This window comes from Pristiophorus japonicus, chromosome 1, assembly GCF_044704955.1.
Source record: "Pristiophorus japonicus isolate sPriJap1 chromosome 1, sPriJap1.hap1, whole genome shotgun sequence".
In the NCBI taxonomy this organism is placed as follows: Eukaryota; Metazoa; Chordata; class Chondrichthyes; family Pristiophoridae; genus Pristiophorus; species Pristiophorus japonicus.
In genome coordinates this window covers 132,361,448-132,386,304 of record NC_091977.1, presented here as the reverse complement: position 1 = coordinate 132,386,304, position 24,857 = coordinate 132,361,448, and the positions used below count along the sequence as shown (strand labels likewise).

The following is a 24,857-nucleotide window of genomic DNA, read 5'->3' as shown; positions in this document are numbered from 1 at the left end:
GCTGGGGGTGGTTGCGGAGTGGACCAGGGTGTAGCGGAGGTAGCAGTCCCTTTGGAATGCTGAGAGGGGAGGGGAAGGGAACATGTGATTGGTGGTGGGATCACACTGGAGGTGGTGGAAATGGCGGAGGATGATCTGTTGAACGTGGAGGCTGGTGGGGTGAAAGGTGAGGACAAAGGGAACCGTGTTGTGTTTCTGGGAGGGAGGGAAAGAAGTGAGAGCAGAAGTGTGGGAAATAGAACGGACACAGTCGAGGGCCATGTGGAGGGGAATCCTCGTTGAGGAAAAAGGAAGGCACATCAGAGGCACTAGTATGGATGGTGACATCGTAAGAGCAGATACGACAGGAGACACAGAAACTGGGGGAATGGAATGGAGTCCTTACTGAGTGCAGGGTGGGAGGAAGTGTAGTCCAGGTAGCTATGGGACTCAGTGGGCTTATATTGGGCTTGGATTTATATAGTGCCTTTCACAACCACTGGATGTCTCAAAGCACTTTGCAGCCAATGAAGTACTTTTGGAGTGTAGTCACTGTTGTAATATGGGAAATGCAGCCAATTTGCGCACAAGCAAGCTCCCACGGACAAAAATGTTATAATGACCAAATAATCTGTTTTTGTTATTTTGATTGAGGGATAAATATTGGCCACGACACCGGGGATAACTCCCCTGCTCTTCTGACCTAATATACTCTGACCTAATTCCATAGTCCTATTGTTTTACAAAAGAATTGATATCTGACCCATTACTATGAGCTGTTACAAGGGTTTGCATTTGCAAATATTTTGCATTTTTAGTTCTTGTAATCATTTGTGCGTTAACCATTACCCCTTGATTCTGTTGTCAAATCCATCATTTTGTATTGTCAGTCTCCGTGTAGATAATGCAATAGGGACAGGCATGCTGATGCACATTTGAATGTCCTTTAACATGAACTGTCCAGCGGCGGGGAGAAATAAATTATCTATTAATTTTCGTGGGGGGTGGGTCCCTAGATTGATCCATGCTGGAGAATTATATTTTACTTAAGGTCTGAACAATCGGAGAGTCCACGTTATGTGTTGGTGTTGCTTTAGTTATACAATATCTTCCAGTTATGATGTATTTTAGATTTGTTTTACTGTCTCATGCAGGCAGTCTTTCTATTTAATTGGCTTTTCTTAGCACTATTTAGGATGTCTGTACTATGTTGGGTCAAGATCCTATTGATTTTTGATTGGGAAGTGTAAATTTTCTTTAAAGCAAACACAGTACAGTAAGACCAATTCACTTTAGAGAGCACATTGCTTCTAATTATATATAACCTTAGGAGGGGGAGCGGGAGGCAAGAGGTCAACACTGATTGATTAGAATACTGTACAATACTGTAACATATTGCAAAATAATACTTTCAACAAAAAAAAGCTGACATTTGATCTTTTCAGAAAAGGTTTTTTGTTTTTGTTAAAAATCTCAATATCTGAAGTATTCTGCACTTTTTTGCAAGTCGACATTTTTTGAGTGTGGTGTTCTTCAGCTGTTGAAGCACTAGTACAAATTACCTGATTATGATGTATCATGTAACCAGAGAAAGTCTCTTTGTTCAGAAAAAAATCAATACTAAACCTCTTGGAGCAGCTTTTTTTCCTTTTTAGATGTCCAGGTAGAAAGGATTTGGAACTGCTGATTCTACATTTTAGAGTGACAGTGATTCATACTATCTTGCTGTCCATTCTGGTCTCTAACTTATACCTGAGGGCCTTCACCTGACATTTCATGCTTGACTTTGGAACAGGTTAAGGAATCTTGGATTCTGGCTGTAGGTAGAGAGGTAATGGGGATATACCTTCACTGCACAATAGTGCATCTTGTACCAGTATATCTATAGTGCCACAATACATAGGCATTTATTAAAATCGCACTTTTAGGTCATCATCATCATCATAGGCAGTCCCTCGGAATCGAGGAAGACTTGCTTCCACTCTTAAAATGAGTTCTTAGGTGGCTGAACAGTCCAATATGAGAGCCACAGTCCCTGTCACAGGTGGGACAGGTAGTCATTGAGGGTAAGGGAGGGTGGGACAGATTTGCCACACGCTCTTTCCACTGCCTGCGCTTAATTTCTGCATGCTCTCGGCAATAAGTCTCGAGGTGTTGAGCGTCCTCCCGGATGCACTTCCTCCACTTAGGACGGTCTTTGGCCAGGGACTCCCAGGTGTCGGTAGGGATGTTGCACTTTATCAGGGAGGCTTTGAGGGTGTACTTGTAATGTTTCCTCTGCCCACCCTTGGCTCGTTTGCCGTGAAGGAGTTCCGAGTAGAGCGCTTGCTTTGGGAGTCTCATGTCTGGCATACGGACAATGTGGCCTGCCCAGCGGAGCTGATCAAGTGTGGTCAGTGCTTCAATGCTGGGGATGTTGGCCTGGTCGAGGACACTAAATGTTGGTGCGTCTGGCCTCCCAGGGGATTTGTAGGATCTTGCAGAGGCATCATTGGTGGTATTTCTCCAGCGACTTGCGATGTCTACTGCACATGGTCCATGTCTCTGAGCCATACAGGAGGGCGGATATTACTACAGCCCTGTAGACCATGAGCTTGGTGGCAGATTTGTGGGCCTGGTCTTCGAACATTTTTTTCCTCAGGCGGCCAAAGGCTGCACTGGCGCACTGGAAGCCATCAATTGCACTTTTAGGTAAAGGCACAGGGAAATCATTTTTTTAAACAAATCCTAAAATGGAGGTGATAATCCAATTGGTAATAGCCTACTTTTCATTCTATCTTGCTCAAGTTATTATTTTTAGTCTTCAATGGGATTAAATTACATTTTCTAGAGCTACATATTATGGTATTTTAATAGGTTATGTAATGTTTGCTTCTGCTTGGGACTCACAAATTCTCAACTACTGTGTTACATTCAGTGTTCTTTTAAGAGAATCTAGATTGCTTTCCCACACAAACGTTTAATGTCATCACTTGGAAAAGTAGATTCTACCTCTATAAAATTGAAAATAGATGAACAACAGGAAGCATCAAAGGTAAAAGTATTGGTCTGGAAACTACCTCATTTCATAGGAAACTACCCAACCCATATATACGGCCACCCCCTTGACCTTGCCATCTCTTGTGACCTTGCTTTTTTATTGTGTCAATCGTAAATAAGGCCATCTCTGACCACTTCCTCGTATCGCTCTCCACCTACATCCCGCTTCCTCCAAATCCCCCCCCGCAACCCTACCTCCTTCTGTGTCCGCCCCTGGAAAAAACTCTCTCCCAACTCTCTTACAACTGCACTTATGAACTCCCAACTGTCCATCCTTTGGCCCTCCATTCACCATGACATTTCTGCAACTACCGATCTGCTCAATTGTACCCTCACTACCACCTTTGATGCCCGGGTCCATGTTAAAACAATGACTCCCTCTTACCCTGGCCGTTCCCCCTGGTACAGCCCTGATCTTCACTCCCTTAAGTCCAAGGGATGCAGACTTGAATGGATATGGCGGACAACTGGTTTAGCCATTCACCGCCAGATATGGCTGGACCACATAAAGCACTATCTGGTCCTGCTCTCATCTGCCAAAATCGCTCACTATTCCAGAATCATTGTGTGAGGAGCTCATGGACTTCTTTGTCTCTAAGATTGAGACCATCCATTTGGCCGCCTCCGCCTCTTCCCTTCCTACCCCGAACTCACCGGGCCAAACGACCTCTAACAATCTCTCTTGCCCTAGTCCTGACCATACATCTTTCTCCAGCTTCACTCCAATTGCCCCTCATTACCCTTCCGAGCTCATCCTGTCCATGAGACCCAGTTCCTGCTCCCTTGACCCTATTCCCACCAAACTGCTGACCACCCAACTTCCTTTTCTGGCTCCCATCTTAGCTGACATTGTTAATGGTTCTCTCTCCTCAGGTTGTGTCCCCCTCTCCCTCAAATCTGCTGTCATCACCCCTCTCAAAAAAACAACCCTCGACCCCTCCGTCCTTGCAAACTATCGCCCCATCTCCAACCTCCCTTCCCTTTCAAGTCCTTGAACGTGTTGTCGCCTCCCAAATCCATGCCCATCTTTCCCACTATTCCATGTTTGAATCCCTCCAATACAGATTCCGCGCCTGCCACAGTACCGAAACGGCTCTCATCAAAGTCACAAATTACATCCTTTGTAGCCAGAGAATCACCTGCAACGGCTTCTCTTCCCACCCCCGCATCATTACCTCTGGTATCCCCCAAGGATCTATCCTTGGCCCTCCTATTTCTGATCTACATGTTGCCCCTTGGCGACATCATCCGAAAACACAAAGTCAGTTTCCACATGTACGCAGACACCCAGCTCTACCTCACTACCACTTCTCTCAACACCTCCACGGTCTCTAAATTGTCAGACTGCTTGTCTGGCATCCGGTTCTGGATGAGCAGAAATTTTCTCCAATTGAATATTGGGAAGACCAAAGCCATTGTTTTCAGTCCCTGTTACAAACTCTGTTCCCTAGCCACTGCCTCCATTCCTCTCCCCAACTTCTGTCTGAGGCTGAACCAGACTGTTCGCAATCTTGGTGTCATATTTGACCTTGAAATTAGCTTTCAACTACATATCCGCAACATAACTAAGACTGCCTATTTCCACCTCCTTATCATCGCCTGTCTCTGCCCTCGCCTCAGCTAATCCGCTGCTGAAGCCCTCATCCATGCCTTTGTTACCTGTAGGCATGACACTCCTTGCTGGCCTCCTACATTCTGTCCTACCTAAACTAGAAAACTCAGCTGCCCGTGTCCTAACTTGCACCAAGTCGCGTTCACCCATCAGCCCTGTGCTTGTTGACCTACATTGGCTTCCGGTTAAGCAGCGCATCGATTACAAAATTCTCATCCTTATTTTCAAATCCCTCCATGGCCTCGCCCTTCCCTATCTATGTAATATCCTCCAGCCCCAAACCCCCCCCTGATATGTTTGTGCTCCTCTAATTCTGCCCCCTTGAGCATCCCTGATTATAATCGCTCAATCATTTGTGGCCATGCTTTCTGTTTCCTAGGACCCAAGCTCTGCAACTCCCTGCCTAAACCTTTCCGCCTCTCTTTCCTCCTTCAAGGCGCTCCTTGAAACCTACCTCTTTGACCAAGCTTGTGGTCACCTGCCCTAATTTCTACTTATGCGGCTCGGTGTCAAATTGTTTTATCTCATCATACTCCTGTGAAACGCCTTGGGACGTTTCACTACATTAAAGGCGCTCTATGAATACAAGTTGTTGTTATTGTAGATAAAAAGGAACCTAGCCCAGAATAATAGTTTATAATTTTTTTTAAAGCAGAACAAACAATGCTCCAGCAGTGGGAGATCATGGGCTCAATTTTTCCCAGTATTTGTGCTGTTTTTTTTTTGGAGCTGGCTGCTTTTTCTGGCCCAACTTAAAAATCTCCAGTTTCCCCAATCAATTTGCACCAGCAAAACTCAGTTACGAATTTTTTAAGTCAGTTTTTTTTCAGCCAAAGGGGGCGTAACCAGCCACCTACCCCACTTCTGGCCATTTAGGGAAGTTGGCCAGCTGAAAGTTACTCCAGTTCTGATTAAGCCAGCGTATGTGGCCTGTTCTGAAAAATCTTCCCTAGAGTTAAGGAAATCGGCGCAGGTAAGGAAAGCGGTGCAGCAGATGGCCAGACACACTGAAAGAATTGAAAAACACATAGCAGCACCTTACCTCCAACCCTGCCTGAAGGCTGTCCGGTCCCATTCTCAGTCCCCGGTTCACACACACAGTCCGGTCCCATTCTTGGTCCCTGGTTCACACACACAGTCAGAGAGAGAGAGAGCTTCACTTTGCAGCCTCAGCTAGCATTGTTTCCCTGGTTACCATGGCAGCCCGATCTTTTTGGCGCAGATCAATGCTCCACCCCCAAAACTAAAGGTCGGGTTAGGCCATGCCAAAATGAAGAGATCCAACTGGGAAACTTACAACACTTTTTTGGCTCTTACTTGGGCCTGAAAAAATCGGGCGTAACACTTCAAGTACGCCAAAAAAAGCTTTGGGGAAAATTGAGCCCCATTGTGAGGTGGGTTAATTACATTTTGACTAGGAGTAAAAAGGATCTATTAAAGGCTGGCATTCAGTGGAGCTCATCCAAAACTCTGCTGTCCGTGTCCTAACTCGTAGCAAGTCCCGTTCACCCTGTGCTCGCTGACCTACATTGTCTCCCAGTCCAGCAACACCTCAAATTTAAAGTTCTCACCCTTGTTTTCAAATCCCTCCACCTACCATTTTCGATGTATTCTGGCCGCCCCATGCAGAAATTCAACACTTCGGGCATTTTTTTGGAGCAGGGTGGAAGTGGCCTTATCATAGGGGCGGGGCGGAATGGCTGTCACTAGCGGGGCAGAAGTGGGGGCAAGGAGGAGTAGCCGATGCTGTCAGTCATCAGCTGGCGCATCACACCATCTCACCCCTTCAGTTAAAGGGGAGAGGCGGTTCGAACTCTGCAGCCACTTTAGTGAAAAACACTGGGCCACCAGGAATGATTTTGGCCGGGCCAGCGGCCTGGCACCTAAGAGGGAGTGCCGGGCTGCCTGTTGGCGGCTTGGCCGAACCCACGGCCGTAATTGTTGGCCCGACCTGGCAGTCGGCCAACAAAAAAAAGATAAGAAGGCATTGCTGGCAGCGATACCTCCTCTTTAAAGGCACCCGCGCCGCCAAGCCACAGAGAGTGTACCGACAGCAAAAGCTGTTCGGGGCAACGATCGGCGCCGGCGCCGCTCCCGTGGGGCAATTCCGATAAAGGGGCAATTTCGCGAGGAGGTCCCCGCTAGTCGGTAATGGGTTGACGCGTGCGCGCTGCAGCTGGAAACCGGGCAGAGTGGTCCCGGACACCGCTCCAAACCTGAGGAAGGGCAAGTTTCAAAGTGGCGGCCCCTCCGCGGAGACTTGGCAGCCATTCCGCACCGCCCCATCGCCGCCACTTTCAGGCGGCCAGAGGCCTTATCGGAAGAGACAGTTTAGGCCCCCTAATATCTCCCTGTGTGACTCGGTTTAGTTTGATAATGCTCCTATGAAATGCCTTTGGATGTTTTGCTATGTCAAAGGCACTATATAAATACAAGTTGTTGTTGAATAATAGAAGTGTCATTTTGGTCCAGTGGCATCTCTTTCCCATCTGAGTTGAAGGTCATGAGTTCAAGCCCCACTCCAGGACTTCAGCGTATAATCTAAGTTGGCATTCTGGTGCGTACTAAGGGAGTGCTGCGTTGTCAGAGGTGCCATCTTTTGGATGAGATGTTCAACTACGATCCCCGTTTACCTGTTCAGGTGAATGTAAAAGATTCCATGGACCTATTTCAAGGAGAGCAAGGAGTTCCCAATATCTCCATTCATCCCTTTACGAATACGACCAAGACAGATTAACTGCTCATTCATCTTATTGCGATGTGTGGAATCTAGCTGATGCTGTGTTTGCCTACCTAAATGACTACTGTGTTGAAAAAGTATTCTGTAAATCACCTGAAGAGTGCCTTCAAGATTCATGGGGGAAATGCTCAGTAAATTGCCTGAAATGTGCTCTTAAAAATGGAGGATGGAACAGTAGTTGAGCTGAATGCTGACAAGTAGCTATGAAGCTGTTATGTATTAATGCTTGGGGGTCACTAGACACCAGAGGGCGCCGTGGTCAGAGGTCATCGGGCTGTACACGTATGGCATGTGTGCTTGGTCACCTGTATATAAGCTGGGTGTCTTTGTCACGCAGGCACTCTTGGACTGGAATAAAGATGGATCAGGTTGCATTTGAGTGAGTTTACAGTAACCAGACTCTTGAGTCATTGCAGAAGCAAAGCTAGTCATACACAGACTTGATGAAACCCCATGCATTTAAATTAATTAAGCCATAAAGCTTCTAAGTTAATTGCACCATGAAGGCTTGTATATATAAACAAGAAATTTGTTAATAGTGTTATATCATTTAGAATACTCAGGCACAGGGAAGAACCACCTAGAGGGACATAAACATGGCACCAATGTTCCCGGGCAGTGCTCTGCAGCTCCCGCGCAGCCAGCTCACAGGTTTTTAAATAGGAAAAACCATGCATGTGCGATATTTTGAATAGCCTGAACAGCCCCTTAAAGGGGCCACGCACCCCCTAAAAATTAAAGGGAACATTGCATGTCACGTCCCCATATATTTGTGTGAGATACTTTGGATAGGCAAGATAGGTTATAAAACAGAGACACCCAGTCTCGATGTTCAGGCTTTACTGGCACAAAAGCATCGAGGCCCTTCCATGTTTATTCGAGGTGATTGATAAAAAGGGGGTGAAGCCTTCTGGAACATGTCACTCACATTGGTTGGTTGTATGGAGAGGGTTTTTTCTTGAATTTAAGGCAAGTACTTGGTACACCTCTGGTAGTCCAGATTGGAATGGTCAATCGTTGTAATCTGTACCTAGCAGATGTAAAAAGGTAGCCTTATCAGTAAGGCACCTTCAAGACAGAGTCAGAGGAAGAACTTAAATTGTGGCTACACCAGGCCAGTTAGCAGATATCTTCACTCCTGCGAAGGTACGCAGTTGAAACCGAGGACCCAGTTGTAACACCTAACCATGTCGCTGAAGGGGCTCATTGACTCAGTGCTCCAGAAGCTAACTCTTTCATCCCAGAGAAGGAAGGAGATTAATTCAACTATGCCGCTATTATGGACAAAACCGTATTAACTCTGCGGCATTGCTAAAAACTAGCATCTAGACAATCTTTCCAGTAGACTGGCTCTCCACTGCTGTTAACTTGACAGCTATCTAAAGAGTTACTCCTAAAAGTAATCTCACCAATTTGCAATAGTCTCGGACACTGGTCTCAGCTGTAATTTAATAATCAGTGGTTCTGTTGACGCTGAACTACAGTTACGCAACTAACTTACCTCGACTACTCATTCTTTTAAGTAACTGTCCATTAATTATTGCTATTCAAACTGACTACATCTCTTCATATCTATTAATTTCTAATGTACTCAATGTTTAGCTTTAAGTTGTGATTTTGTAGTCCATAAAAAGCTGTTTGAAGCTAGTGTCCAGCCAATTCAGTTCACTCCATGTGACATTAAGGAGTAATTGAGTACACGGGATACAATGAAGGATATGGGATCTGACAACATCCGAGCTGTAGTGCTGAAGATTTATGCACCAGAACCAGCTGCTCCGCTAGCCAAACCGTTCCAATATAGCTAAAACACTGGCATCTCCCTGACGATGTGTAAGATTGAGCACGCATGTCCTATTCAAAGAAAAAGTATAAATATAACCCAATCAATTACTGCTTAACAGCAGCAATAACAACAGCATTTATATAAACCTCTTTAACATAGTAAAATGTCCAAAGATACTTCACAGGAGCAGAATCAGACAAAAATTGACACTGAGTTAAAGAAGAAGTTAGGATAAGTGACCATAAGCTTGGTAGAAAGGTAGGTTTTAAGGAGTGTCAAAGGAGGAAAGAGGTGGAGATGTTTAGGAATTCCAACACGAAGGGCCTAGACAGCTGATTGCACTGCCGCCGGTGATGGTGTGAAGGAAGGGCGGGGTGTGGGTGGACAGACAAGAGACCAGAGTTAGAGGACTGCAGAGATCTCGGGTTATAGAGCTGGAGAGGTTACAGAGACGGGGAGAGCGAGGCCATGGAGGGATTAGAACATGAGGATGAGAATTTTAAAATGTAGGTGTTTGGTGACCGGGAGCCAGTATAGGTCAGCAAGCATAGGGATGATGGGTGAATGGAACTTGGTGCGAGTCTTCTCGCAATCATCTGTAAAGTGATAGAAGGAGCCATCAATAGTGCCATCAAGCGACAGCTAATCACCAATAATCTCATTAGGTTTGAGTTCTGCTCCACTCGGTTCTAGGGCACGGGCAGAATGTCGGTTGGGACATGAGAGTAGCTGTCCCCATCAAGGCAGCATTCGACCATGTATGACATCAAATACCCCGAGCAAAAAATGAGGTCACTGGGGGTCAAAAGGAAAATCCTCAAACGGCTGGTTGTGGTTGTCTGGCTGATCAGCACAGGCCCGGCCTTCACAGCGGGGTTCTCCAGAGAAGGAGTCCTTGGTCCAAACACCTTTATTTGTTGCCATTGCTCTGGCATGTGGCCAGGAGTAGGACTGTTCCCTGATAATTTCAGTGTTCAGCTCCATTCCCAATAATAAAGCAGCCCATGCCAGCCAATAGCAGGACTTGGATAACATCCAAGCTTGGGCTGACAAGTGGAAAATAACATCTTTGCCAGATGTGTACCATCTTGAGCAAGAGAAAGCCCAGCCAGCTTCCCGTGACCTTCAATGATATTACCATTGCGCAGTTCCCCACCAGCAACATCTTTGGGGTTCCCTTCAACCAGAAACTTAATTGGACCAGCCAGATCAATACCATGGCTACAATAGGAGGAGAGAGGCTGGGTACTCTGTGACGAGTAGTTCACCTCCGGACCCTTCAAAGGCTGTCTGATAGCTGCAAGGCTCAGCTCAGGAATGTGATGGAATAGTCATCACTTCCCTGGATGATGATAGTCGAAACAACATTCAAGAAGCTCGACACCATCCAGGACTGAGCAGTTTGTTTGTTCAGTACCCCTGCCACTGAACTTCATATCCACTGTCTCCCTTCCTATGTTACAAGCGCGCAATGTTGTGAGAACACCACTGCCAAGTCACAATCCATCCAGTCTTGGAAATAAATTCTGTTCCTTCTCCGTTGCTCAATGAATCCTGGTATACCGTATCTAACACCTTCAGCAGAAGGACTACAGCAGTTCAAGATGAAGGCCCATCATCACCTTTTCTGGGTAACGGGATGGGCAATAAATGCAATCTTTCCAGTGTTTCCCACATCTCAAAAAAAAACATACAGGTTGAACCTCCCTTATCCAGAACCACCCCTCGACCAGAACCATTCCTGGCCACCGGGTGGTGCATGCGCAGAACTCCAACATGAACAAATTGAAGTCCTTCCTCGCTGCCGACTCCTGCAATTGCTGGCCTGACCTCGCGATCCATCGCCCGCCACCACCCCCCCCCCCGCACCCCGCCATGATCTCTCTGCAGCACTCCCAGCCCCAAGTCAGCCAACCCCGATATCCCCTTGCTCAGTATCTGTACCATCCAATTTAACGTGACCACCCCTCGTCCGAAAAAATCCCTTATCCAGAACAGGCCAGGTCCCGAGGGTTCTGGATAAGGGAGGTTCAACCTGTAATGAAAAAAAAACAGCAGTTGCACTCCAAAATGTAATTAATTTATATAATGTGTTTCTGAGATTTGAGACGCTACATAAATGTAAGTCTGTCCTTCAAAAAAGGTTGAGTGATTTCACACTGTTTTCAGGTTATATGAACATTGTCTTTTCTTTAATTAAATTATTAAGCTAGCTGAATTCTGCATTTGTTGGATTGAAAACTGCTTTAGCAGTACAAACTGAAGATGGTTCATAAATGGACAGAGCTTCATCTGGCGTTAGTGTGTGAGGGTGGGGTAGGGTTGCAGGAAAGTGACTGGAGGAATGTTGTGGGGGGGGGCTATTCTTGGTTTTTAGACTATTTGTAAATGATATTGGGGAGATAATTTCTAATAACCTAACCGTTGCCCATGCCCCAAGCTATGTGGCTGGGTGTCAAGTATAAGGAGGATTGATGACACTAAGGGAACTGGACGGATTAAGTAGATGGGTTTGGAATTGCCAAATAGAAGATTATACATATTGGAAAAATAAACTTTAAATGTATACACAGTGAATTGGTGTCTATTTAAAAAGGATTTAAATGTGATTTTTGTCCATTCACTCAAAGTATTCAGTAAATGTGAAGCTGTTATTAAAATGTCTGGTCAAATACTAGAATACAGGTAGGGTTATTGAGTATAATTTTTGGTATCTTATCTTTAAAGTACCATTGAAGTTTTGGAGCAATTCATAAAAGAGTGCCAAAGATGATTCCACAACTTGTTTAATTCTGGCATAATTTCTTTATAAATTAGGCTATGAGGTCAATTTTAACCCGGAGCAGGCATGGGTGGGAAAGGTGCAAATCTCACTCATTGACCTAGATATCGAGCTCGGGGTATTTTAAGTCTTGGGTTACATTTAAATTTGACTAGTGGGTTTGGCTCTTGATTGTGTTGAGACTATGAGGCCTGCACACTTTCTGGGTATAATTTCAGGCGGGCCACCAGAGGCTTATTTAAAGTGGGAATGTGCCTCTTAAAGGTTGTGTTCACTTAAGTGACATTGGTATCTTTTATTGGTGCGAAGCACAATATTAGTCAGAAGCAAATCACAAGTTCCCTGAAGCCTCAGTAGAGGTCCTGGTGGAACGGATGGAAGGAAGAAACCCAAAATGGACATTTACCAGACCTGGAGAAAGGTGGCTGAGCTAGTCAGCTCCAGGAGCATCCTCCCCAGGACCTGGGTGCAGTGCAATCCTCCATTCCCCTTAACCCCAGCACTGAACAATTCTCTCATGCATCACATGTTTCATCATCACATGGGCATACAATGTCATCCCTCATTCTCAGTTCAAATACCACAGTAACGCCTTACTACCTTCACAGCAGCCACTAATAGTATTCTGTTGTCACATGGTAGCTATTGTAAAGCAAGGATCTCCTCTGATGACTCTTTGCTCACTTTATGCTCCAGCCACTTATTTTCTATTCAACATCTCCGTAAGAAAGAAAAAACTTGCATTAATATAACACTTTCCATGACCTCAGGACGTCCCAAAGCACTTTACAACCAGTGAAGCACTATTGAATTGTAGTCACTGTTATAATGTAAGAAACATGACAGTCAGTGTGCACAGCAAGATCCCACTGTAATGAAATGAATGAACAGATAATCTGGCTTAGGTCATACATTCCTATCCTGCTTGCATCTTGCTTCTTCTCCCTATCAACATATGCAAAAAAATAAAGCAGAAGCTCCCACATGTGCACTCCTTTTCAGTAGCAACTCACTAAGTCTTGTCCTCTCTATAGGAGAAAATGATGCACAGTACAAGGGAGAGGAGTTGGCCGGAGGGAGGAACATCCAACATCATGATTCTCTCCAAGCTGGAGCAGCAAGCTCTCAACATCAGTGGCCCCTCGAGAGCTGTCCACATTGGAGATTTTGAGGCTGGGGTCTTATCTAAACCGAGTCTCTGATTATTACTTGTACCTCAGAAAAACGCACATTCAGCTAGCTTAATAACAATGGGGTGCATTGTGGGCTGTGATCTGCCACTGTGCATCCTGTCGGTGCCATCCTAACTTGTCCCTGAATGATCCTATAGAAGAACGGACCTTAGAGGAGGATGTCCTTCTGAGGGAGGCATCATTCTCCACTCCATCCCTCCCAAACACCAGCACAGAGATTGGTACCACAGCTAGGCTAGAGAATGTTTTAGAGGGGTGTACATGTGGTGACTCACCCAACATAAGTGAACAGGAGCAGATATTGATGGTAGGAGGTGACTGGTGACATTCTCTCCCAACTCGTTTGAGGAGGACATGGATGCAAGCTTCAGGGACCCAGCTATGAAAATAAATCTGCTTGCGTAACACAAGCAGTTATACCAAGGGGCCGAAATTCGGCCTCCCGATAAGGCCTCTCGGCAGCCATGGGACGGTGCGGAATGGCTGTCATTAGCGAAATTGAGCTCAGGGCTTTTTGATGCTGTGTGGAGATCTGCCCCGCTCCTGCTGATGCGTCGTTAAAGACGTCATCAGAGCGCGCACCGCAACGGAGCCGCCCCGGGAGGGAAATTCACTTCCAAAAGTCTTCCAGCCGCCGATCTGTGCCCCCGACAGCTTTTTCTGTCGGTGCACTCTTTGTTGGTCGGTGGCACAGCCGCCCTTAAAGGGGAGGTGGTGTTGCTGGCAACACCATTTTATTTTTTTTGTCGGCCGACTGTTAGATTGGCCTGACAATTATGCACCCAGGTTCGACAGGACCAACAGGCAGCCTGACACCCCCTCTTGGAACTATAAAGCAGTCTGCTTCCAGCCCACGTGGTGTCATTTTGCACGGCATCACCACTCTACAGCCTGCCTTGGAGCGTATGGCCAGCTTCGACCAGGTCCCCACAGCAGAAGTCTGTGTTGTCAGGATTTATAGCTTTGGAAGCTCAAACGTCTGCCATCCAAACTTTGGACTGCACCTTGGAGAGACTGGTGGACCGAATAGAAAAGGTGTCACTTGTCATCTGCAGTCTGCTTCTCCGCTGATCAGTAGGACCGATGAGTCTCTCCCGTGAACAGCATCAAAGGTTATGTCAGCTTGTGCCTTTTTTCAGGAGATTACGTAGAGTTGATAGAATCTGAGCGAGCAGATTGTACATGTTCTTATGAAGGAATAGGTATCTGGGTTACATGCATATTTTTGTTCATTCTTTAGGATATACTTGGGTGATCAAATATTTTTCAGAATGCTCGGGATCTAGTCATCTTCAGTATATAGGAATGTCAGCTGAATTGGCTTCTGGATATTAATTTGTCTGTGCTTATTGGAAGGAGCGAGATAAATTGGTCAGATGGTTTTTGCTTCACCAGCAATTTATTTCCCTACTTGAACACTAATTTGTTCTGCAGTGACTTAAGAACAGCAAACTTTATGATGGATTGTTCATCAAGCTGTTGCATATTTTTTTTAAACTATGAAGTCAACTGAAAAATGGCATTCTCTAAGTTGCCCTTCATTAGATTCTAACCAAAGGGACAAGTGGCATTGATTCATTGGAGACTTAAAAATACTAGGTTGTTCTAAACTTCATACTGTTGGGAGATGCTAGATTCAGACCACGATTAAATGTAATTAATCACAATGAAAAAGCAAATAGTGTTAGAAGCGATAAAATGGCAGGCCATTTGTACTTTACACATTTTTAACATTTCATTATTTTTAATCTTTTTACAAGTTTTTTTTGGTAGTAATTTTGCATTTACAATGTGCTTTTGGATAGTACATTTAATGGAAGTATTTCTTCACTTTTTCTTGAAGCTCATTTCTGTACTTTCTGTTCACATTTTATGTTCAGTCTTTTTTAATGAAAAGTAATGGTTTTCAGTAATTTAGGAAAACATTGCCCAGAAAAGAAAAAAACATTGCTGTTATTTTTTGAGACATAAAGTAGATCAGAAAATCTACTTGCTTAAGATCTTTCACTGTGTTCTCTAAATGTTACTTGCTGAAACACAACAATATTATATACTGTTCAGTATGCCTGTTCTGTACTGAGTACCTATGGTTGGCTGCGTTCTCCTATGTTCTTTATCATCCATTTTCCAGACCAAATCAGTGACCCAAGATTCAAGGCAGAGGCACTGTGCAGGGTATTAATTAGCACACCCAGAGACTTGCTATCTGGCCTTTCAACCTTCCACAGGCCAGTGAAAGCAATAGAACCTGTCATATTTGTCTTGTAATGAAAGCGAACTTTTGCCATGCCTCATTGTGTTACAGCAGACTGAAAATGTCCAGCTGAGATTTTTTAAATGAATAAATATGTAGGTTATAAAGAAATTAACCTGCAGCAGGAGTGGTTGCACATCTCTGCACTGCTTGTAAGATATTAATGGTTTCTGTTGTCAGGTGTACTGTGCATAGAACCACAAAATTATAAACTTGTACCTTCGCTATGTGCTCAGTAAAGTAATTTAAAGAAAACTGCATATCCTCGAAATCTGAGATAAAGAAAATGCCAGAAATGCACTTCAGGTTGATAATCTGAAAGGAAAAAATGGATTAATGTTTCAAGTGACAAAATATTAACTGTATTCACTTTTAGATGTCATTAACCTGCTGTATGTTTCCAACATCTTTTGTTTATGGTCTGCTAACTGGTTTAATTCCAAACTGGTTCAGTAAAATTAGTGCAGTATATTTAATGATTCATCAATGTGCAGAAGATGGAAAGGTGTAAAAATATAAATAACCCAGAGTACAATTGCTGTTGAATCAGTCTGTTGAGCAAACTTATCAGCCGAGCTTTTATCAGAGTCATCATAAATCAATGCTACATTTAGATGTCTCTGGAGTCCTTTGTTTTTTTGTGTGTAGATCATGTCATTAAAAGTAGGAGCAGTATTATGGCCACATATGGACTGACAAGTACTGTTTAAAAAAAAATATATATATTTTAATATTTTGCTTTTGCAGGTATTTAAAATTGAAGTACTCATGAGTGGAAGGAAGCACTTTGTAGAGAAACGGTACAGTGAATTTCATGCACTCCACAAAAAGGTAATTTCTTTAATTCCTCCTCCTCGCCACCCCCCCCCCCCCCCTCCAACCCCTGCCCACAATATCTATCCACTATAGGGTTCTGCTACAGGGCCACAGAGCAAATGGAATTGTTAATCATCAGCTGAAGGGGCACCCTTAGAGTATTTATCTAAGCAGCTAGGTCCTACTGGAAACTTGAATTGTCTTGAATTTGTCTCCATTCATCTGAAGAGTTCATTACTCACCTGGCAATGCTGTCATGGAAGGAGGCAGCTGCGATGATGACTCCTTGACTTCTGTTGATGGAAGGATTCCTCAACGAAATATTGTTCACAAATGCTGTTTTCTGAGCTGATGCTGAGCACAACATTTGTAACACTTTGGTTGGCTGCAGACCCAATTAATCACTGTACATTGTAGCCATTTGTACAGTAAGCTACACGCAGCCATATTTTTGAAAATCAGTTATCTCGGCTATCTTGTTAAAGCTGTCAGATTTACCCTTTTCACAGCACGACGGAGACCCCCTTTGCTGAAAGTACTTCTGCACTGTTGTGTCACTTGGTGGTACCGTATAATCAGAGTTGGTTTAAATTTACTCATGACGAAGGTGGTCGTAACATTGGCCCAGGACTTGCGGTCCTGGTAACAGCAAACTGGCAGCGTTCGATTTCATTTAACCTATGAAACGTCAGGATTAGTGCATGCGTAGTCTAACTCGGAAATCCTGACATTCCAGTCTATCATTCATTGCTCCTCTACGGGAGCGGATGGAATCCCTGCTGAGGCACTAAAGTATGGCGGAGAGGCACTGTCGGTGCGGATACATAGAAACATAGAAACATAGAAAATAGGTGCAGGAGCAGGCCATTCAGCCCTTCTAGCCTGCACCGCCATTCAATGAGTTCATGGCTGAACATGAAACTTCAGTACCCCCTTCCTGCTTTCTCGCCATAACCCTTGATCCCCCGAGTAGTAAGGACTTCATCTAACTCCCTTTTGAATATATTTAGTGAATTGGCCTCAACTACTTTCTGTGGTAGAGAATTCCACAGGTTCACCACTCTCTGGGTGAAGAAGTTTCTCCTCATCTCGGTCCTAAATGGCTTACCCCTTATCCTCAGACTGTGACCCCTGGTTCTGGACTTCCCCAACATTGGGAACATTCTTCCTGCATTTAACCTGTCTAAACCCGTCAGAATTTTAAACGTTTCTATGAGGTCCCCTCTCATTCTTCTGAACTCCAGTGAATACAAGCCCAGTTGATCCAGTCTTTCTTGATAGGTCAGTCCCGCCATCCCGGGAATCAGTCTGGTGAATCTTCGCTGCACTCCCTCAATAGCAAGAATGTCCTTCCTCAAGTTAGGAGACCAAAACTGTACACAATACTCCAGGTGTGGCCTCACCAAGGCCCTGTACAACTGTAGCAACACCTCCCTGCCCCTGTATTCAAATCCCCTCGCTATGAAGGCCAACATGCCATTTGCTTTCTTAACCGCCTGCTGTACCTGCATGCTAACCTTCAATGACTGATGTACCATGACACCCAGGTCTCGTTGCACCTTCCCTTTTCCTAATCTGTCACCATTCAGATAATAGTCTGTCTCTCTATTTTTACCACCAAAGTGGATAACCTCACATTTATCCACATTATACTTCATCTGCCATGCATTTGCCCACTCACCTAACCTATCCAAGTCACTCTGCAACCTAATAGCATCCTCCTCGCAGCTCACACTGCCACCCAACTTAGTGTCATCCGCAAATTTGGAGATACTGCATTTAATCCCCTCGTCTAAATCATTAATGTACAATGTAAACAGCTGGGGCCCCAGCACAGAACCTTGCGGCACCCCACTAGTCACTGCCTGCCATTCTGAAAAGTACCCGTTTACTCCTACTCTTTGCTTCCTGTCTGACAACCAGTTCTCAATCCACGTCAGCACACTACCCCCAATCCCATGTGCTTTTACTTTGCACATTAATCTCTTGTGTGGGACCTTGTCGAAAGCCTTCTGAAAGTCCAAATATACCACATCAACTGGTTCTCCTTTGTCCACTTTACTGGAAACATCCTCAAAAAATTCCAGAAGATTTGTCAAGCATGATTTCCCTTTCACAAATCCATGCTGACTTGGACCTATCATGTCACCATTTTCCAGATGCACTGCTATGACATCCTTAATAATTGATTCCATCATTTTACCCACTACTGAGGTCAGGCTGACCGGTCTATAATTCCCTGTTTTCTCTCTCCCTCCTTTTTTAAAAAGTGGGGTTACATTGGCTACCCTCCACTCCATAGGAACTGATCCAGAGTCAATGGAATGTTGGAAAATGACTGTCAATGCATCCGCTATTTCCAAGGCCACCTCCTTAAGTACTCTGGGATGCAGTCCATCAGGCCCTGGGGATTTATCGGCCTTCAATCCCATCAATTTCCCCAACACAATTTCCCGACTAATAAAGATTTCCCTCAGTTCCCCCTCCTTAGTAGACCCTCTGACCCCTTTTATATCCGGAAGGTTGTTTGTATCCTCCTTAGTGAATACCGAACCAAAGTACTTGTTCAATTGGTCTGCCATTTCTTTGTTCCCCGTTATGACTTCCCCTGATTCTGACTGCAGGGGACCTACGTTTGTCTTTACTAACCTTTTTCTCTTTATATACCTATAGAAACTTTTGCAATCCACCTTAATGTTCCCTGCAAGCTTCTTCTCGTACTCCATTTTCCCTGCCCGAATCAAACCCTTTGTCCTCCTCTGCTGAGTTCTAAATTTCTCCCAGTCCCCAGGTTCGCTGCTATTTCTGGCCAATTTGTATGCCACTTCCTTGGCTTTAATACTATCCCTGATTTCCCTAGATAGCCACGGTTGAGCCACCTTCCCTTTTTTATTTTTACGCCAGACAGGAATGTACAATTGTTGTAATTCATCCATGCGGTCTCTAAATGACTGCCATTGCCCATCCACAGTCAACCCCCTAAGTATCATTCACCAATCTATCCTAGCCAATTCACGCCTCATACCTTCAAAGTTACCCTTCTTTAAGTTCTGGACCATGGTCTCTGAATTAACTGTTTCATTCTCCATCCTAATGCAGAATTCCACCATATTATGGTCACTCTTCCCCAAGGGGCCTCGCACAATGAGATTGCTAATTAATCCTCTCTCATTACACAACACCCAGTCTAAGATGGCCTCCCCCCTAGTTGGTTCCTCAACATATTGGTCTAGAAAACCATCCCTTATGCACTCCAGGAAATCCTCCTCCACCGTATTGCTTCCAGTTTGGCTAGCCCAATCTATGTGCATATTAAAGTCACCCATTATAACTGCTACACCTTTATTGCATGCGCCCCTAATTTCCTGTTTGATGCCCTCCCCAACATCCCTATTACTGTTTGGAGGTCTGTACATAACTCCTACTAACGTTTTTTGCCCTTTGGTGTTCTGCAGCTCTACCCATATAGATTCCACATCATCCATGCTAATGTCTTTCCTAACTATTGCATTAATCTCCTCTTTAACCAACAATGCTACCCCACCTCCTTTTCCCTTTACTCTATCCTTCCTGAATGTCGAATACCCCTGAATGTTGAGTTCCCAGCCCTGATCATCCTGGAGCCACGTCTCCGTAATCCCAATCACATCATATTTATTAACATCTATTTGCACAGTTAATTTATCCACCTTATTGCGGATACTCCTTGCATTAAGACACAAAGCCTTCAGGCTTGTTCTTTTAACACCCTTTGTCCTTTTAGAATTTTGCTGTACAGTGGCCCTTTTTGTTCTTTGCCTTGGGTTTCTCCGCCCTCCACTTTTCCTCATCTCCTTTCTGTCTTTTGCTTTTGCCTCCTTTTTGTTTACCTCTGTCTCCCTGCATTGGTTCCCATCCCCCTGCCATATTAGTTTAAATCTTCCCCAACAGCACTAGCAAACACTCCCCCTAGGACATTGGTTCCGGTCCTGCCCAGGTGCAGACCGTCCGGTTTGTACTGGTCCCACCTCCCCCAGAACCGGTCCCAATGCCCCAGGAATTTGAATCCCTCCCTGCTGCACCACTGTTCAAGCCACGTATTCATCTGCGCTATCCTGCGATTCCTACTCTGACTATCACGTGGCACTGGTAGCAATCCCGAGATTACTACTTTTGAGGTCCTACTTTTTAATTTAGCTCCTAGCTCCTTAAATTCGTTTCGTAGGACCTCATCCCTTTTTTTACCTATGTCGTTGGTACCAATGTGCACCACGACAACTGGCTGTTCTCCCTCCCATTTCAGAATGTCCTGCACCCGCTCCGAGACATCCTTGACCCTTGCACCAGGGAGGCAACATACCATCCTGGAGTCTCGGTCGCGGCCGCAGAAACGCCTATCTATTCCCCTCATCATTGAATCCCCTATCACTATTGCTCTCCCACTCTTTTTCCTGCCCTCCTGTACATGACCTCATCTCTCTCATCTGGAGGGAGGAGAGCATGCCGGGAGATCTCAGAAATGCAGTGATCGTGACCATCTTTTAAAAAGGGGACAAGTCCGTCTACGGCAACCGCAGAGGAATCTCGCTGCTATCAGCCACTGGGAAAGTTGTCGTTAGAGTCCTCCTCAGCCGTCTTCTCCCTGTGGCCGAGGAGCTCCTCCCGGAGTCACAGTGTGGATTTCATCCCCTACGGGGCACAACGGACATGATCTTTGCAGCACGACAGCTGCAAGAAAAATGCAGGGAGCAGCACCAGCCCTTTATACATGGCCTCCTTTGACCTTACAAAGGCCTTTGACACTCAACTGCGAGTGTCTATGGAGTGTCTTCCTCTGTTTCAGATGCCCCCAAAAGTTCGTCAACATCCTCCGCCTGCTCCACGACGACATGCAGGCCGTGATCCTTACCAATGGATCCATTACAGACCCAATCCATGTCCGGACCGGGGTCAAACACGGCTGCGTCATCGCTCCAACCCTCTTCTCAATCTTCCGCGCTGCCATGCTCCACCTCACAGTCAACAAGCTCGCCTATGGAATGAAACTAAACTACAGAACCAGAGGGAAGCTGTTCAACCTTCGCCGTCACCCGGCCAGGTCCAAGACCATCCCAACCTCTGTGGTTGAGCTACAGTACGCGGATGAGACCTGCATCTGCGCACATTCACAGACTGAACTCCAGGACATAGTTAACGTATTTACTGAGGCGTACGAAAGCATGGGCCTTGTGCTAAACATCCGTCAGACAAAGGTCCTCCACCAGCCTGTCCTCGCCGCACAGCACTGCTCCCCATTCATCAAGATCCACGGCGCGGCCCTGGACAATGTGGACCATTTCCCATACCTCGGGAGCCGCTTATCAACAAAAGCAGACATTGATGAGGAGATTCAACATCGCCTCCAGTGCACCAGCACAGCCTTCGGCCGCCTGAGGAAAAGAGTGTTCGAAGACCCGGCCCTCAAATCTACCACCAAGCTCACGGTCTACAGGGCTGTAGTAATACCCGCCCTCCTGTGTGGCTCAGAAACATGGACCATGTACAAAGACACCTCAAGTTGCTGGAGAAATACCACCAACGATGCCTCTACAAGATCCTACAAATCCCCTGGGAGGACAGACACACCAACATTAGTGTCCTCGACCAGGCCAACATCCCCAGCATTGACCACACTTGATCAGCGCCGCTGGGCAGGCCACGTTGTCCGCATGCCAGACACGAGACTCCCAAAGCAAGCGCTCTACTCGGAACTCCTTCATGGCAAACAAGCCAAAGGTGGACAGAGGAAACATTACAGGGACACCCTCAAAAGCCTCCCTGGTAAAGTGCAACATCCCCACCGATATCTGGAAGTCCCTGGCCAAAGACCGCCCTAAGTGGAGGAAGTGCATCCGGGAGGGCGCTGAGCACCTCGAGTCTCATTGCCAAGTGCATGCAGAAAACAAGTGCAGGCAGTGGAATGAATGTACAGCAAATCTGTCCCACCCTCCCTTACCCTCAACGACTTTGTCCCACCTGTGGCAGGGACTGTGGCTCTCATATTGGACTCTTCAGCCACCTAAGGACTCATTCTAAGAGTGGAAGCAAGTCTTCCTCGATTCTGAGGGACTGCCTATGATGATGACAGGCTGCGCTGTGGACCCGTGCTTCCCCCGCCACCCCAAGCCGCCAATCAGTGAAATCACTGATCTGCCAAAACTTCCCCTTTTCCTAACAAATATCGCTGCTAGAAACCCCATAAAAGGTTAGACACATTCAAATGAGGTGTAAACGGGTTTTTAACAGCGATCTAAGTAATAACTACTGATAAGCAACCGTTCTGGCCCTGAAAAACTAATTTTATATTGGCGGAATGTCAAATTTCTCCATTAAGTTAAAAATTATTAGATTTTAAAATGGATAAACGTTTGTTCATGATAGTTCAGCTTCTACCTTAATCCTTTCGCTCTCTGTAAATGTCTTAAAAAGTGATTGATTATTAATGCTTTCTATTTCCTAGTTCTCTGTATGTGAGAATTCTGCAATATGATTGTTGCTTCGACAGCTTATTGATGTCACAGCAGCTCGTACTATGGGATTCACACTATACTACGTTGATTTAAGCTGCTCATTGGAAAAGCCGAACTTCTCACCACAGAGATTGCGAGACCTTTGCAGAAAGCTTACGTCAGAGCCAGCAGCGAACGCCTTTGCTTTGCCGCTGACTGCAAATTGCGGGCCATGGATTTCATTTCAGGCATCCGCGGATAACCTTTGGGCCAGATCTGTCACAAGCCACTTGCAGAGTAGTGTTCCCTCTACTATACCCCAACAATGTGCCTTAACCACAACCTCAGCAGAACACCCCTTACTTCACCTTTGTGAATTATTTTGCTTCCTACATTGTTAAAGATTACGGTGCGTAGAGATTAGCTGCTTGTGTCAAATTGTGGTTAGTTTTGTTGTGAATCTTTTCCACTAGGAACTGCCCAAATTCTGTTAGGACCATTGTAGCTGGCAGAGAAAATGCAATTTAATTCCACTTGTCTGGGCTGGTTTTGAACCCAGGTGCCAGAGGTGAAAGGTGTGCACTATTCAGCCCCCAGTGGACTACTTTATTGTGTGCTTGAGGCACCAGTTCTAGTATTGTGCTTCCCTTAAGGCCATATGCTTCTAAAATAATTTTTGATAAAAATTGGGAAAAAAATTAGTTTACAAAAATGTGCATTTGAAATTAAAATAATGGTGCACACTATTGGTTGGGAAATCTGTTCAAAATTAGGTTCCTGTGCTTTTGTTTAATTTTTAGCATCTAACTTTTAATCAAACAATTGCCCATTGTAAATTTTCTTAAAGCGGAATGCTGAATCTTGTATACTTGTATAGTGCACTATTTTTTAAGTGAGGAAAAATTGTAATCTCTGATTGTCCCAAAGCAGCTAAATAATACACAGCAATTTACTGAAACATTGGAGTGGATTTTTGCATGTTTCGCAGGAGCAGGGCTAGGGTGGTACTGTCCAGGGCAAGGGAGAGCGCAACTTTCCTTTATAATCAGTGTATCGGCACACCAAGGTCCCTTTGCTCCTCTTTCATTTAAAATCTTACCATGTAAGGTGTATTTCCTTCCGAGATTCTTAATTACAAAATGGATTATTTCATATTTTTCTGCCATGCATCTACCATTTACTTTCTCATCCTGCTTTTTTCCTTATTCTTTCAATCCCCCAATTGGGGTTCTCAGCATATTTTGATATTGTTCCCTCAATTCCTAAGTCCTAAGTTTATGTGCCTAATAAATAAGAGCCCCAACAGTGACCCAGTCTGCAAAGTTTCACTTTACCCCAACTGTTTGCTTTCTGCCCTACAACCATCTCTTCATTGTTATCACCTAATTCCTCTTAATTCCAGTTACCGTTATCTTTGCCTTAAGTCTTTTTAATGGTACCTTCATCAAATGCTTTTTGAAAATTCATGTATACCCTATATACGGCATTTCTTTTTTCCGGTCATCACTGTTATTTATTCAAAGAAATTCTAAATTTGGTTGTATATTTGGTCAACCTGCCCATTGGAAATCCATGCTCGTTCATGTTTGTCCACGTGCTTAGTAATTTTAATTCGGTTATAGATTCCAGTCATTTATCAGCACTGAGGTAAAACTAACTGGTTTATATTTTTCTGGTTTATTGTTGTCTCTTTTTTATATGTATTTTTTTCTCCTTGGCGATGTAATTTTTTTAAGCCATCAAAACTAGTTTGAATCTAAGCATGACGTGGCAAGATGGCAGATGACAACATGAAAACTGACCAGTAATTTGGTCAGACTCTGGGCAGTGAACATCCCTTAAAGGTTTTTTTTTCCCCCAGTGGTAGAAAATCTGGTATTTAACCTTGTATTCACGCTGTGAAATAAAAAGGTCCCTCTGTTAAGTAATTACCTTATGTATTGTTCTGTATAATTTATTAACAAAATAGGAGGAAAGGGGAGCATTATTTAGCCAGTCAGCTAGTATTAAACTAAAGTGGCTTTTAGTTTTGTTAAATGTAAATTATAAATTACTTTTTTTCTAAAAAGCTGAAGAAAAGCATTAAAACACCTGAAATGCCCTCAAAGCACGTGAGAAACTGGGTACCTAAAGTCTTGGAACAACGACGCCATGGTTTAGAAGCCTACCTTCAGGTATAGTGTAATTCT

General features: G+C 44.7%; 1 protein-coding gene across 9 annotated transcripts in view; it reads left to right on the top strand.

Moving 5' to 3' along the window:
* Positions 1 to 24,857, top strand: part of LOC139265813 (sorting nexin-24) — a 291,009-nt gene that overhangs the window by 139,616 nt on the left and 126,536 nt on the right. For all 9 annotated transcript variants that reach the window (XR_011593633.1, XM_070883268.1, XM_070883286.1 and 6 more), the window contains 2 exons: positions 16,133 to 16,216; positions 24,738 to 24,842. Coding sequence is in view for 8 of the 9 variants with exons in the window: in XM_070883268.1 (XP_070739369.1) it covers positions 16,133 to 16,216; positions 24,738 to 24,842 (189 nt within the window). In the remaining variant the exon portion in view is untranslated. The remainder of the gene's footprint in view (positions 1 to 16,132; positions 16,217 to 24,737; positions 24,843 to 24,857) is intronic.